Below are 16,082 nucleotides of genomic sequence, written 5' to 3'. Positions count from 1 at the left end.
ATAAATATAAAATACATAACTCATAGTGGAGTTAAGACATAATATGTACATACATATTGGAATAATTCACATAGCTTAAAATATATTTAATAATGTATGTATATAACAGATATATTATGTTTTACATAATCATTAGTAATTACGCAGGAAATAACTTAAAAAAAAATAAAAAATAAAATACTATAATAATGATTTCCTTTTATTGTTATTTAAAATAATGTAATTTAATGTTTATTTTCTGAGTAATATAACTCTGAATGTATTAATAATACATGAATAAATAATCACAAAATCTGTTTAGAGGATTATGTATATTTTAAAAACGATTAAATTAATCAATACCAATAGTATTTAATGTGTTGTTTGTACCATATTTTACAAAAATATAAAATCAACATGTTATTTTGGAAATAATTACTTGAATATAAAAATATTCATGGTTTTATACCGACTTTTAATGTAAGTAGGATATTTGTATTCATTTATTTGATACATACTAAAAACACTTATATATTTCATATTTTTATCGTATTCAAATTGGTATAATATTCAAATATTATTTCACTAATTTAATTGTTAATTAAGACAAGTAAAAATGTATTCTGATGTTATTTGTTACGCCGCTAATGAAGAAAATAATTGCTATCCGGTTATGGTTAACAAAAAAAGCTTTATTTTTTTTAAATTTTTGTTTATCACACACATTACAATATCTGTTACTATAAAATGAAGAATAGCTTAAGAACAACTCTAAAGATTATATTGTAGTGAACAGCTGGATTTACTATAAGAGTACCAGATCGTATTAAAACGATAAAAAATAAAACTCAACAGACATAATGGAAAAAGTCTTATTATTAACATTATAATAGAATTATTCATAAGAAGAGGCGTAGCAGCTATTTAAATAGATAGTTACAAGAAATCGTAATGTTGGCTAGTACAAATCCATTAAAAGTACACTGTTGTTGTTGTTTACTTTAATAATTTTAATTTACAATAAAATTGTTGAGCTTTAAAAACAAAATATCTGTTAATAAAATAAATTTTGATGTTCTATAGGTCTTATAGTAAAAGGTCTATGATTTATTTCTAATGAGTAGGATGTGGAGAGAAAGAATGGTTATTATAAAAACAGAGATACGATATATTATAATATGTATATTGTATACCTTATATATTCTTATCTCAATATAATAAACGCACAAAAATCAATAATACTCATAATATTATGTTTTATAGGTATTTAAATAATATAAAGAACACCTAACTATAAAAAACCTACCAATTACCATACTCTCAATTTTATTAGGACTCCTAAACAACTTAGGGTCAAAAAAGAAATATTGTAAAAAGAACAGCACTAACATGTTTTTCGTTATCTACATATGAAATTAAAAAAAAAAAAATATTGATACTAATTTACTATAATACTTCAATTTTTACTACTTATATAAGTATTAGTAGGTTTATTTAATTTTTACCAAAAACAGTACATTTATTATATTATTAATATTTTAATTTGTATTAAATATGTTAATTATGTATGGTTTAAATTATTGTAATTAGAAATATATTATGTTTTGATATAAATATAGAATTTGCTATAAAAAATATTAACTCTTTCTATGTTCATAATATAACTTATCAGTTGCACATAGTACAAAGCTCTAATTAATTTATTTTAGGGATCCATCTCTTTTTATAAAGTTTTTTAATGCACATTTTTTAAAGAAATGACATGAAATAAAATAAAAAATATTCATATCATTAAAAATTACTATATAATATATAGTATATTAATAAATTTATATTTAATAACAATATGATAAAGTTTGTAAATTAGTGAAAAATGTAATTTAATATAGTGCATTATATAATGTATTATTTATAGGTGTTATTAACATATTCACGTGAGGCGACAATATTTTATATTAGTATGTAACGCTTAAAATATAAATTTTGTCTGTAGTGGTTGTAGATTTTATCTGTAGTATCTTTGATTAAATAATTTATCCATAACAATAGAAATTACAATTTTTTTGAAATTTTGTTTTTGTTAGAGTTTCATTATATTATACTTACCTGATATTCTGAGGCTCGATATATCTTTAATCTGGTCTTTTACAGTACATAATATATACCAGATCTTTGTTTATTTACAAGATATATTAGAAATTTGTTTAAACAAAATCAAGTTATTAATGGTGAAAATAATAATTAATCAGATAATTGACCCTACAATGTCAATGATAATAAAACAATAACGGGCCATTAGATAATGATCATAAGAATATTAATATTAATATATCGATGCGTATGAGACGGTTATTTTCGAACTTGTCAAAAGTCAATATTGTAAGTTCCGCATTCTGATGCATTACAAAGACTTTATAATACCATTATACCGACACATTGATGTTTGGTAATATTTCACCAACGCACACGTCAGGTATTGGAGAAAGTTGTGCTTAATCGTAAATCATGCCAGCACCAAGTGCCAAAGTCTTTGAATAAAATTTACTGATGATTTATAAGCATTTGTTGGCCAATACTTATGAAACCGAAATATTTAGACCAGTTATTACCCCATTATTTACTTAGCTAATATAATTTACTCGTACTACTCTGGTTATAAAATGTTCGATTGTTTAAGTTGATTATAGTATAGGTCACGGGAGCTGTAAAACGTTTCAATCTATGTAAAAATTAACAGCTGTTTTTTGTGGATAATATTTTATAACTTTTTTCTACCGAGTGCATATTTAAATATAATATTTTATCATGGTATATAAAATTAATTGATTTTAATTAAAAAATGTGTACATATTTATAGGGTGATTCTTCAATGCTCCTCCTTTTTCTTCTTCAATAATTCAGTTATTTAAAATTTGATTTTTAAATATACTAAATACTTAAGGACTTTGACCATAATATATTTGTACACTTTTGAGATTTTTTTGAGTTTTTTTTTTTGATTGCGGAGATAAACATTTATATTTTAAAATAAAAACTTTTCTTTTATATTACACATTTTCAACAGACAATTTTTCTGTGGGAATATAAATATGGGGACTATGATTATTTAAAAGTCGTAATTATTTGTTTCAATCTATCAATATTTATAATTTTTAAAAATGGTTCGAGTTTAATAAATATTACACAATTTTTATTAAACGTATAATAATAATTGTATTGTTTTATTATTTTATTTTTAGTATAGAATTTTTAAAAAATGTATAATATTTATTGTTATAATTATATTTTACCATGGAATGTTTTTCCAGGGATATTTTGTTGGGGATAGTTCGAAATTTAGAACCAGTTTAAGTTATACGGTCATTACAGGACTACACCATTTTATACGTTGTATAGTATAAGACTAATATTATTTTCTGTAAGTTCTTAATATTGAAATTAACATAACATTATAATAAATATTATAATATTTAAACAAATGTGTTAAGATATTGATACGAATACGTTTTTATACAAACAACTTTACGAACACAAATGACAAAAGTAAATTTTTAATAATACAACACTTATTTAAAATTAACTACGCAATATTAATAAGAGAATATTCAAACAGGTAAGCAAGTTGGCTAAGTTATATATTAAGTGTTTCTGGCCACATACCAAGGACTTTATAATTACAATATATTTTCGATCTTAAGGTAGTTTGAAACTCGATTTTAGTTCGAAAATTTGGTTTTATTGTACGTATAGAGAATATCTAAAACCATATTATTGACATAAATTATATTTGTTTGGTATTGTAATAACTTAGTAATACGTCAGTAAGAATGAAAAACTTTTGGTAAAATTATATTTGAGTGAATGCGACACATACTAAACTTTACTTCATGTTAAGTATTGAAAAAATTATTTAACGACATATTTGAAAGTAAATAAGACCAGTCCATTATCTAATTAGTATTATTATTCAAGCAATAATGATTCTATGTAAATTCATCATTAAAATCACTGTTATAATATTGCAGTAAGTATTGTATTCTACAAAAAAAAAAAAAATGTCACCCTCGCTAACGCAAAAAAAAACATTGTGTGTGTATATATAAAAGTAATTCACAATAGTCGTAATGCCAAGGGTTATTTCTCTGAATAAAAAAACATAAAATAGTTAAATATATTGTTTAATTTAATATTTATAAAATAAATATCTTACAATTTTTTCTTAAACTTTACTTTGAAAATAATTAAATTCCAAAAGTATATTATAATTACTTTACTTACTTATTCATCAAAATAATCTGTTATTATTATTATTATTATTTTTTTAAAACTATTTTAATAATCTAGCTAATCGTATTAATGTTTTTATTTTATAATTTTTTAGCTTATAAATATAATTTATGATAAAATGAAGATAAATTTTAAGCAAGTTTTTAATTATCTATTAAATAGTTTAGATTTCGGAGAGAGTAGAGATATTTATTGAAAATTTTTTAACTTAATTTTCCGAAATAATTGTTTTTATAATATTTATTAATTATTTAATATTTGTAATTGTATGCAGTTATAACTAATCAGTAATTGGGTCACATAAATATATTATCATGTTTGAAATTATTTAAATTAAAAATCATTAAATTATTTTTGGTTAGAATTGGAAATTTCTATATACCATAGTATATTGAGGTATTAATTTTATTGTCAACAACGAGTGTTGGTCAGCAAATGAATATGGAAGTTTATAAATAGCAATTGAAAATGACTATTTAAAAGTCATTGTGAATCTTTTTTTCTTATGATCTATAAAAAATTATTTTTACTAAGTAGACATACGTATACTACTATTTACTAATATTAATACATAAATAATGAACAAAGTAATATATACTTTTATTAAGAACCATGCCAAATCTGAATGTTATCATCAAATTTACAATACAATACTTTTATCTCTTCAATACTTTATAGAGTAAACTAATCTGTATACATTTTACAATATTGATAAAATAACGTGTGTTGAAATCATTAATGCTATAAAATGAAATGTAAATGTTAGTGTATTAATTTTAATTAAGTTGTCATTGAAAGGAGTTAAGTAGGATAAGGCACTGAACACTTGCTTACCTAGTTTATATTCCGAGAGAAAAAATGCTGTTGTTAAAGCTCCTTCGATTTAATTTTTTTTGCGCCTATTCATGGATAAGGATTTAATTTACGATGATGTTTTATAGTTTTAAAATAAATGTATATTTTTATATACAAATAATAATATTATGCCCAAAATCCACTAAATGATTATTTCAATCAGCTAATTCTTATTAAAAGGCAGTAATACCTATTTAAACAAAGGGTACTCTGTTCTATGAACTCGATGATGGGGTATACTTATTTTATAATATACACTTTTATGTTTGTTTATTATTATTATTTATCACAAGTTAATTTACAATCTGGACAAGAAATATACATACATTGATACACTTTTAAACTTTTGTAACTACCTTCATAAATCTTTAATCTAAATCAGTGATAACCAGCATTTTTTTTATCGAGAGCTATAAAAAAAAATTTCTTGGTGGGCCAAGTAATCGTTTCTCATTTATTTAAAAAAACACAATGTTTGGAGTCGATTTTAAGTTATTATTTTAAAAAGCATTATGAACTGCAACTATACAACACAATAACAAAAATAATTAAATTGATATTTGGTGAATAGTGATGGATAATGACTAAGTGTTTATGCAAAACGATAAATATTATGTTATATCAATTTGGACGATGAACATGTCTGATTAAAAACGTAATTGACGAAAAAAATGGGAAATATTAATTTTTATTAAATTTTATATACGTTACATTTTTAATAAGCTTGAGTAAATTTTTTTTTCAATTTTGATTTAATTTTAATATTTTGACGAGAAATTTATCCTTGTATAGATATTAATAACTATTTAAAAAAAAAAACTTATATTCTATTTGATCTTATTTTTTATTAAATATTTTTAAAGTTTATTTAAAATGCATTGCATAAAAATACTTAAATGTGTTTTTATTTAATTTAATAAAATATTAAAAAAAAAAAACTAGTGAGTTATTTAGTTTCCTGAATATTAAAAATAAAGGACACATACTTTAAGGTAATTAGAATATATTATATTCATATATAATAAATTACTTATAAATTTAATTATGAAAAATGTGAAAGATTATCAAGGAAAATAAAATTATGGTGATCATAATTAATCCATATTCTAATTTGGATGAAAAAGCAATATTTACATATAAATAATTATTCTCAATATTTAATGGATGATAAGTCCTATAATTTTTCACTGAATAATAACCTGTCATTTTTTTCATAAAATAATAATGATAGGATTAATTTTTATTAGGTTAAGTATATATGACCGTGTGGGTTTAATTTGAAAGTTGACAAATACGGTTCTTATAATGAAATTAATGTATTAATTTGTGGTTAAATTTCCTGTAAACGGATGCGATGAAAATCAAAATACATAACCTATTTATAAGCTATTTGTAAATATGAATAATATATTGCATTCAATTCCGTGTGTATTAGTTTGTTTTTTATACTGAAAGTGAAATTGTATCTATACATTGGCAAACGTACAGAATTGTGTTGCCAAAAAAGACAAACACAAGAAATTGAGTTTAACCCACATCAATAGAAACATTATAAATGTATACCTATCTAATAATAACAAATAAATACATTATATTATATATCGTATTTATGAACCATATATTTGTAAGTATATCGAATTAGATAAACATATTAAAACTAATTAAAGGGACTAACCATTATTGTAACTATAATAATTATTACTTAATAATTAAGGTTATGTCGTATTTACACTTATAATTAATATACTCATTATTAAATTTATATTTAATGACTGTGCAGATCTGTTAAGATAATATGATTTTATAAATTATATTTATTATATAATACATATTCATTCTTTTAGTCCGATTAGAAATAATTAATAGGTATGATTGTGTTATAAATTCATATAATTCGTATAATTCGTATTTTAAAATTCAAATTGAAGATTTAGATAATTTTATACCCATAGACGTGTGTTGTCTTCGTTTTACTACCTAACGCTATAGCATAGCACATACTACGTGCATAACCCATTAAACATATTATTTTTAATATTATACTATTACCTATAGTGAATTGGCTGATTATCAAATTTAAAATTAAGAATATTGTCAAGGGTTCATCCTTGTAGATTTTTTATGTTTTAATTTGACATTGTACATATTAAAATACTCATAATTCGCTTTAAAGATAAAATATAAAAAAGCCTACATTGAGCTCTCTATATTGTATTTTTAACTTTAAATTTGATAATAAGTTAATTCACTTTAGTATTAAAAATAACACAAAAGGATTATTCTAAACCAAATAACAAACCACTCATTTTTAATATTAGTGGATGAAACACAATTACATTATGTAATACGTTAATATCCAATATAATGGCAATATGGTATTTGTATACAATATAGGTATATGCCATATCGTGTAATTTGAAGTGTATTTTTAGATAGTATTATACTAAAATTATCTAATGAATTTTTTCACATGAATCAAATTAAATTTAATAATTTTGAGTAATTGTATTCTAATTTTTTTTTTAGTTAGTACCTACTTTAGTAATTTACTCAAATGGACGATGAAAAAATGGTTTGGTGTAAAGAAAAGTATATATTTATTTTGGTGAGAATGTATTGTTCATTGAGAGCTAGATGAAGTTAGGTAAATTAGATAGGTTAGGGCTAGAAAACGTCGAGAATAAATGTGTGTCATTTCGTAGAAAGCTTCAGATGGAATAGATATATTCTCTACGATACGATATTATCATTTGTTGTATAGAGTACGCTGTACAATGTTAAAGAATATGATGGTTAAATACCATCAATATTACCAATTGCAACTAGTGGCTATAACAGAAATAATTGAAACATCAGATAACTCATTTTTATTTACGAACAACTGTATTATTTATAATAATATATACAATATATATTATATATATTAGACTCAGATTTACAAATCACAAAATAGATAAAAAATCAATTTTACTTTTGAACCTTTAAGGATACTTGTAATTTAGCTGATATATATTTTAAAATAGCGATCAAGTGGAACGTGAAGCACGTAAAGTCATTAACAGACATTATAATTTGGATAATTTACATTTTAATAGTTATTAAAATAACGTTTTGATTATAATTAAGGATATTTTTTATGAAATGAAAATAATGCATGGTATTTTAATTAATAATTGTACATTGTGTAGTTACTATGTCATAGTCCTGTGTCTGTATGGTTAACTTTGTATATGTCCTAACGTTTTTGACAGTATACATTATAAATTATTCGCAATTTTGCAATTCACCTATAACTATAATTTATTATAATTAAGTATATTAGATTATATAAATGGAAGTCAACTGAATATATTGTAATGTGCACAATTATGAAAAATATGGCAAATAGTAGGCTCTTATATATACTTATACACTTATATACTCTTATATATACTTTGCTACCTGTAGCCATTTTTGGTATCACATTTATGTATGGACATACACGGCTATATACATATTTTAAGGAAATTATCGTTAATGACTAAAGACAAAACGTAAATTATTTTGGTCGAAACCTAAAATCTCTATTTTTAAATGGTTTTTGGGCGGATGAACAAGAGACGAACCTACCATTTAGAAACTATTTTCGTAAAGCTGTTCGGCATCCTGGCAGGTGTAGATTAAGTAAACGGTAATCACAAGGCCGTTCCTTTTTGAACCCCAAGCACGTACGGATTGTATAGTCTCGTCATGATTTTCAGAGAAGCAAAAAAAAACTGTAGTGGTGTACAAGTGTACCTGTGCACGGGTAAAGATAAAAATGCAATTCCATCTGATCATTAGATGTCGTTTGTTTGTGATGATTGTTTGCCAATACGATTAATGTAATATTCGTGTATTTTAAAAGAGCCAGAGATGTATTATTTGTCGATGAGTAAGAATGGGCTTCAATGGTAATTATGTAGATAAGCTACATGACACACATTCTGAAAGTGTAGGCAATCTACACTGGGTTATTCAACAACAAATACGTGTCCGGCTGATGGACGTAACATCCATTATCATTTATCACCATTATCCGATTGTCGGTAATGACTTCAATCGTAATTCGTTGGTGGTACAACCAAAGTAGACTAGAGGATAGGTTTCATCCAGTGTATTAGTTAAGTGTACTTGATTTAATAATGAACGAATCCTAAACTTATTGGTTAATTACCTTTAAGTAGTAAACCAATAAATTCGATACTAAATTACAATTTCCATGTCAAGTACGTGGATTTCGAGGGTAATTAATAAAAAATAAGGAACAATATGATGCACAGCGAAGATGAAAATCGTAATATCCGGGATGTACATTTTTACGGTAGAGGAAATCTTAAAGACATTTTAAATATCCAGAGTCGATCAAAATATTTTAAAGAGCACTTTAATGACATGGAAATTACTCTTGTTCAATATTTGCTTACGGTTAAACTGCTTTTGCTAAAACGCTTTTGTTTCATCAGTACTCATTAGTATAAAGATAAACGTCTTGTTTATCAAAATTATTATGGCAAACATTTTTAAATCATAGTTAAGTCATAAAAATATATAGCTATCGAGAATGAGAAAGCCATAATTCATAATTTAGCCATTAGCCGTACATGCAGGTATGCTTAAAGTTATCATTTTAGCTTTTTTTACTTTCATATTGTATTACGTACACAATTTATAAAATATTATTTTTACAGTAAGTATAAGTGTTTTGTGTTGTGTGATGGGTGTTGAGTTGATTGAGGTTGAATGAAAAAGTCTTCTTCTATTGAATACACTTCAACGCAGTATAATTTTAGCATTTCAAATAAAAATAAATAATATCTTCCAAATTATATATATATATAGAAACTTACAAGAACTTCATTTATTATTTATATGGATACACAGTGTATCTTATGTATTTAATGCATGACATTTCATTTTTAAATTTTACGCAGAGTGTTATTTACTGTAATAGTATGACTTATTATTATAATTATTATATTATAATAGTATTATACAGGTACTAAGTGTTAAAAATTAGTAAGATTATGAGATAATGATAATTTATAATTTTATGAACACACAACATTTTTTCTTTACAAACGAAATCGATGAGTTTATTTTGTACATCGTATCTAACGATAATGATTGAAGTATACTAGAAATATATTTTTTTTAATTCAAAACAATGTACTACCTCATTTTATGACGTAATATGTTATTCACAAAAATTGTAATCACTCTATTTAACAGTGAAAAATATTATCTAAAGAATTTAATATACAAATATTATGGTTCATTTTAATATATTTTAATTAACGCCCAAAACAATCTTAAAAAACCTATTATATTCAATCATGGTATTTGTACGAATCATTTGGATAATTAAAATTTCATAAACTTTCAAATTTTTACTGTTAAATAGTACATTATTCTATTGATTTTGACTAAAAATTAGTTTCATATAGTTTATTAAATTAAATATAATTCCAAGAATAGTAAACTATACAGCAGATAAGTAGTAATGTTTAATTTTTGTTTTGGTAATTTATGCTAAATTTTAATAATTGAGTATTAAAGTCTATTAAAGATAGAGGTATTTCAAATAATGTTATTACCTTTTTATTGAAAAGCTATTGTACAATTTTTTATGCAAGATAATTTTAAATTGTTTATATCAAGAATATATTTTAAAAAGTTTGTAAAAAGAAAATGAATGGAACTAAATACTAAATACAATAAAGTACAGTTTTAATTTATACATGAAATAATATAAATAGTAGTGTAACTAAATATGTATATTTAAATACAAATTTAACTTCGTATAAGTATTTAATAATAATAAAAACAAAAAAAATAAATAAATATATTTGTAGTCAATAAAATAGAAAATGTTTATTTTATTGATATTATTACTATTTACTTATTACGTTTACTATAGCGTTTTAATATAATTATTACACAATACACATATTGACATATTATTATGAATGTGAGAAGTATACATATAATATTAGGCAGATATTATGCTAATATATCTATTGTCCTATATAATATTACTTATAATACAATTCTAAAATTTTATTCAATATTACACTAAATGTAGCATAAGTATTACTACCTACACTATAAACACATTGTTTAAACCCTTTTGTTGGTTTCAACAGTTTATATTAATAATTCCTTTATGCTTATAAACTATAATGGTATGAGAAGTATGACAATGTCCCTGGGTTTACATATATAGTTGATATTCCATTAGACAAGACATATGGCTTAGTTGTGTACTTATTAATTTATTAAGTTTAAAAATGTATTAACTTAGGTTAGGTTTATTAGATAGACATTTAATTTAACATAAAATTCGGTGATGCATTATTACCTTACATTTTTTTTTAAATAAATTATTATATTTGTAATAATTATTTAATAAATTTGAAATCACCAAATATAGTTTTTAATATAAATATAATATAGTCAATAGTCATAGGTAACTTAAATACATTAGGCGTTTTACGAGTACTCACCATAGTAACTGGGCTAATGGATCCAAAACTCCGGATGTACAACTCGCAATGAACGGTAGTAGCATTATCTGTAAAAAAACATATATTTGTACATATATTATAAAGAATAATACAGTAGAAAGTTTATTATTATATTAATTAAAAGTATAGTTATAATAATATTTATTCTTGTCACTGAAGAATATAGCTCGAGAAGGATAAACACAAGTTAAAATAATAATTTTTTTTTTTTTTTGATGACTGAAGTAAATTATCAAATAAACTGCCTAAATAGGAATAAGTATATAAGTTTGGTCATTTAAAAATAGTTTCACTTTAAATCAATCAAGACAGGTTAATCCCGTTCATATCGTATAATATAGCGTAACTACGTTCAATTAACTTAAAGTTGTAGATACGTAACATGTACAATATTATACACAGGCACTTAATATTCTTGTTCTTTTTTTACATTAAAAATTAAAAATGATCATAAAAAAAAAAAATTACAAATGATTTAGGTTTAAACATAGAAATTGAAATGTTAGAAATATTAATCTACAGTTCTGCTTGTACAGAATGCACTATAAGAATTGAGAAGACACACAAAAAACATAAAAATAATTTTAAATAATTTTACCATTTTGTAATAAAGCATCTTAAAACAATTTATCAAAAACTTAAATTTGCACTCGCATGTTCCAAAAAAATACTTGTGTTAAAAGTTGTCATATGGATTACAGCTTAAATCAAAGACTTAATTTATAAACAGGATGTAACGCGTCATGTGATACACGAGTAATTGTTTTATACCTATTGATATTTTTATAAGAGTTGAAATGTGTTTATTTTATTTAAAAAAATCCTATTTTTTTTGCTGAAATCGTGTATGGCATATGGCATATTAAATATAACATATTAAATGAAACACAGTTATTTGCACGTATTTAAATTATTTTGGATGTATATAATTATGGTAAATTCACAAGTGGTTTGCATCTCAAATCATATTCAAAACAATAGTTGTTTTAGAAAATATTTTACAAACATTTTTTAATAAATTTATTAAAATTTATTAGGTTTAAAACATAAATATTTAAGTCTACAATCTTATCTTATTTTTGTTTTGGTTATAATAATTACAAAAATAAGTTTATTATAAATTATAATTTCTACTGAACTTTAGATAATAGAAATTAAATATCAAATATATTATTATAAAGTTTAAAGTATACGCACATGTTTTAATTTATTATTTTTTGTATATATATTTATATTAAAAACTAGATTAAGTGAATCCTTATAAGTTTAAATAATAATAATGTATTAAATCTTAAACGAACCGGACTTTGGATGTCAATTACTGTTTAGTCTTTAAATGTTGTAAATAGTAAATTGTTTTTAAATTAACATAATATGATTATTAACAAATTATGCTTTATACATTAATTTTGGAGTGGATATTGTTTTCTTTTGATAAGTGTAATCAATTTCAAATACTTAATAATTGTTTAACGTTTTCGTTATTGGTAAAATGAGTAAAAATAGTAATACAAATTGTTAGTAATTTTCAAAAACCTTAAAAAGATTATATATATAAATGTAAGTAAATTTAATAATGAATATTTACATCTCTAAATTGCTTGAATGGAATTTATCTGTGGTAATTTAGCTTTAATTCTAACAGAGAATATTCAATTGAATTATAATTATAAAGCTATTATTTAGAATACAAATTGTACGAACTCAATTTTAATTTATATTAATATAAAAATATATCCTAGAGATGCGTCAAATAAAGTAGGTAGGTACTTCCACAATCAAACAATCTAATAGAAATGCGATACTCAATAAAGAAGTTATTAAAAATAATTAATAAGATACATTCATGTATCACGTCATAATAAAAGAACTTTTCGAAAAATAAAAGTTAGATAATAATATATTGAAATTATATTGGTAATTGATACTTTTATACATTATTATATGGTATAGTTTCATATAGTTAATCAAAGTAAAACCCACTTGATCGATATAGGCTTGATATATATCGAATATACGAAAAGTATAATGAAAAATATTTTAGGAGGAAAAAATATCTTGGTTTGTAAATTAAAAGAGATATTATGCAAACTATATTGTATATTAAAACTATACACAACTATAATATAAGCATGTATATTGAAATAATAAATAAGAGTAATCAATAAGGGGAAGATGTCAGAACATTCAAATTAACCATGTTATAAAAATAAGTTAATAACAGTATACATTCAATTTTCTCCGACCTGCAATATAATATACAATATAAATATTGTGTTTACTGAAAGGAGAACTCAGGCTTTCTTACCGCATTGCCAATTATAATGTATGAAACAATATGCTAAACGTTAAAATACACTGTGGCCTCAAAGTACTCGTTAAAATCCTGACGTTTGGATGTTATTTGTTTTCGTTGAACTTAACATATCAAAAGGTTGAGATAAATATAATATAGGTATATAACATTATGTAATATTAAACGTGACAATGCATGTTTAATAATATTGTGCACTTCAAAAACGACAAATACCATGAACCACGTAGGTACATAATAGTTAACAGTGGCTGCGAATCAAAATAATATTGTCAGCAAACATTGTTTACTCGAATAAGACGACGATATAATAGTACGTGCAATGTTTACTCGCAGCGAATCGGTATTATTTTTTACGAAAATATTTTTTATAGTCAAACCATTATATTGCCTGTCGAATGGTAGAAAATGGTAGAATATAATCCATTGGTAATTAATAATCGTATTTTTATAACAGGGGTCTAAAAATAATTTAGACATAAGCAATTAAAAATCTCACGTCTTTTAAATAAATTCCAAAGGTCAAAATTGGGTGAAAAGAGTTTCAAGAACAATTGTCAATTGTCTCAGGAGGCAGAACTTTTAATATTTAATTAATTGTTATTGCAATTTTATATAATTTATTATTAATTTAATAGGGTATTTATTCTATACAATAGTAACTTATAATTTGTTTCTGAATTGAATTTACAATTATTAAATTAATATTATATAATATACCTTTGTCGAAAGTGTACAGATAATAATATTATCGATTAATTGAAATCTAAAATTTTGTCAAAAAGTTGGTATTTTTTAAATCCACCAGTCAGTACCTATTAGATTTGTTATGTTTATAAAGTATAAATGTTTTTAAATCTTATATAAAAACTTTGACATTTATGGAAACATTATATTTAATATTATAAACAAAATACTATTTATGTTCTAATAATGGTAAAACTTCAACTGATTATTCCTAAATAATGTTGAAATAATATCTATTGTAAAATGATGAATGCAATAAAAGTCATCGATGTGCCTATAATTATACAAATAATTATATAAAAAGAGGTAAATAGATAAAAAAAAAAAATCGTTCGAAAATATTTAAAGTACTTGTTTGATAGCTATTAATTGCGGGGCAGTTGCAGTAAATAAAATGTATTGTGAATTTACCGAGGAAAACATTATTCTAAATACCTACGCGGAACTGATAACATATTCAACTGGGGACTAATAATTCATTTCGGACCAAACACCGCGCAGACAGATGTTCTAATTGTCTAATGGACGGTATTCGCAACGCAGCGAAATACATAATAGGTATGTGCATAATATTATTTTATAGTGCACATTCGTATCAGGAGAATTTCGTTTAATTTACAAAACCACCTCTATAGTCGGTGTCCACGGTCTCGTGATAATATTCTTTTTTACGGTAAAATAACGAACAATAATAATATGCTTTCATACAATATTATGATATAGATAGTAGGGCACCATTTGGGATACAAACCGTAAAAAATATAATATCAATAATATACCTATTTAGTAAATATTATAATTATATTGTTATTTTTTTTTGTATATTTACATGATAACTGATAAGCAATCGATAAAATACTTCGATTTAAAATTTTGTGGATGGTTTTAGTTATTAATTTGGATCTAACTGTACTTTGAAGATGGCAAATTTAAAAATTCTCAGTACTTATTTTTCTAAACGGGGAAAACAAATAAAAAATTAAGGAAGAACAAGAATGTTTACGCAAATCATTTTTTGACATAATCGATTTTATTTTTTTGATGTAACTCAATAACGAATAACCGTAAAAACTTGAAATGTTCACTAAATGTTTATATTATCGTTTGCATTATATTATGATATAATATTCAAATTAATTTTTTTTCTTCTATAAATGTCATTAAAAATTTATTTGCTTGGTCAAAACTCTTGAAAATTTAATACAAAATCCCATACATTTTATTCTTATATCCGTATAAAATAATTAAAAATATATTGGCACAATTTTTTTTATTATGTATACTTTAAGTTAGAATTTTGACAAATTCGACAAATTTGCAAAAATTGCAAGCTATTTCGAAGTTTAAAATGTATA

General features: G+C 23.2%; 1 protein-coding gene across 1 annotated transcript in view; it reads right to left on the bottom strand.

The window, feature by feature from the left end:
• The window catches only part of LOC132931838 (glycine receptor subunit alpha-2-like), a 215,438-nt gene that overhangs the window by 54,357 nt on the left and 144,999 nt on the right, over positions 1–16,082 (bottom strand). Inside the window, exon 3 of the mRNA XM_060997877.1 lies at positions 11,646–11,713. Coding sequence (XP_060853860.1) covers positions 11,646–11,713 — 68 coding nt within the window. The remainder of the gene's footprint in view (positions 1–11,645; positions 11,714–16,082) is intronic.

The sequence above is a fragment of the Rhopalosiphum padi genome, chromosome 1 (assembly GCF_020882245.1).
Source record: "Rhopalosiphum padi isolate XX-2018 chromosome 1, ASM2088224v1, whole genome shotgun sequence".
Classification (NCBI taxonomy): domain Eukaryota; kingdom Metazoa; phylum Arthropoda; class Insecta; order Hemiptera; family Aphididae; genus Rhopalosiphum; species Rhopalosiphum padi.
Note: the sequence above shows the minus strand (reverse complement) of the source record. Positions and strands in the feature narration are given on the sequence as shown.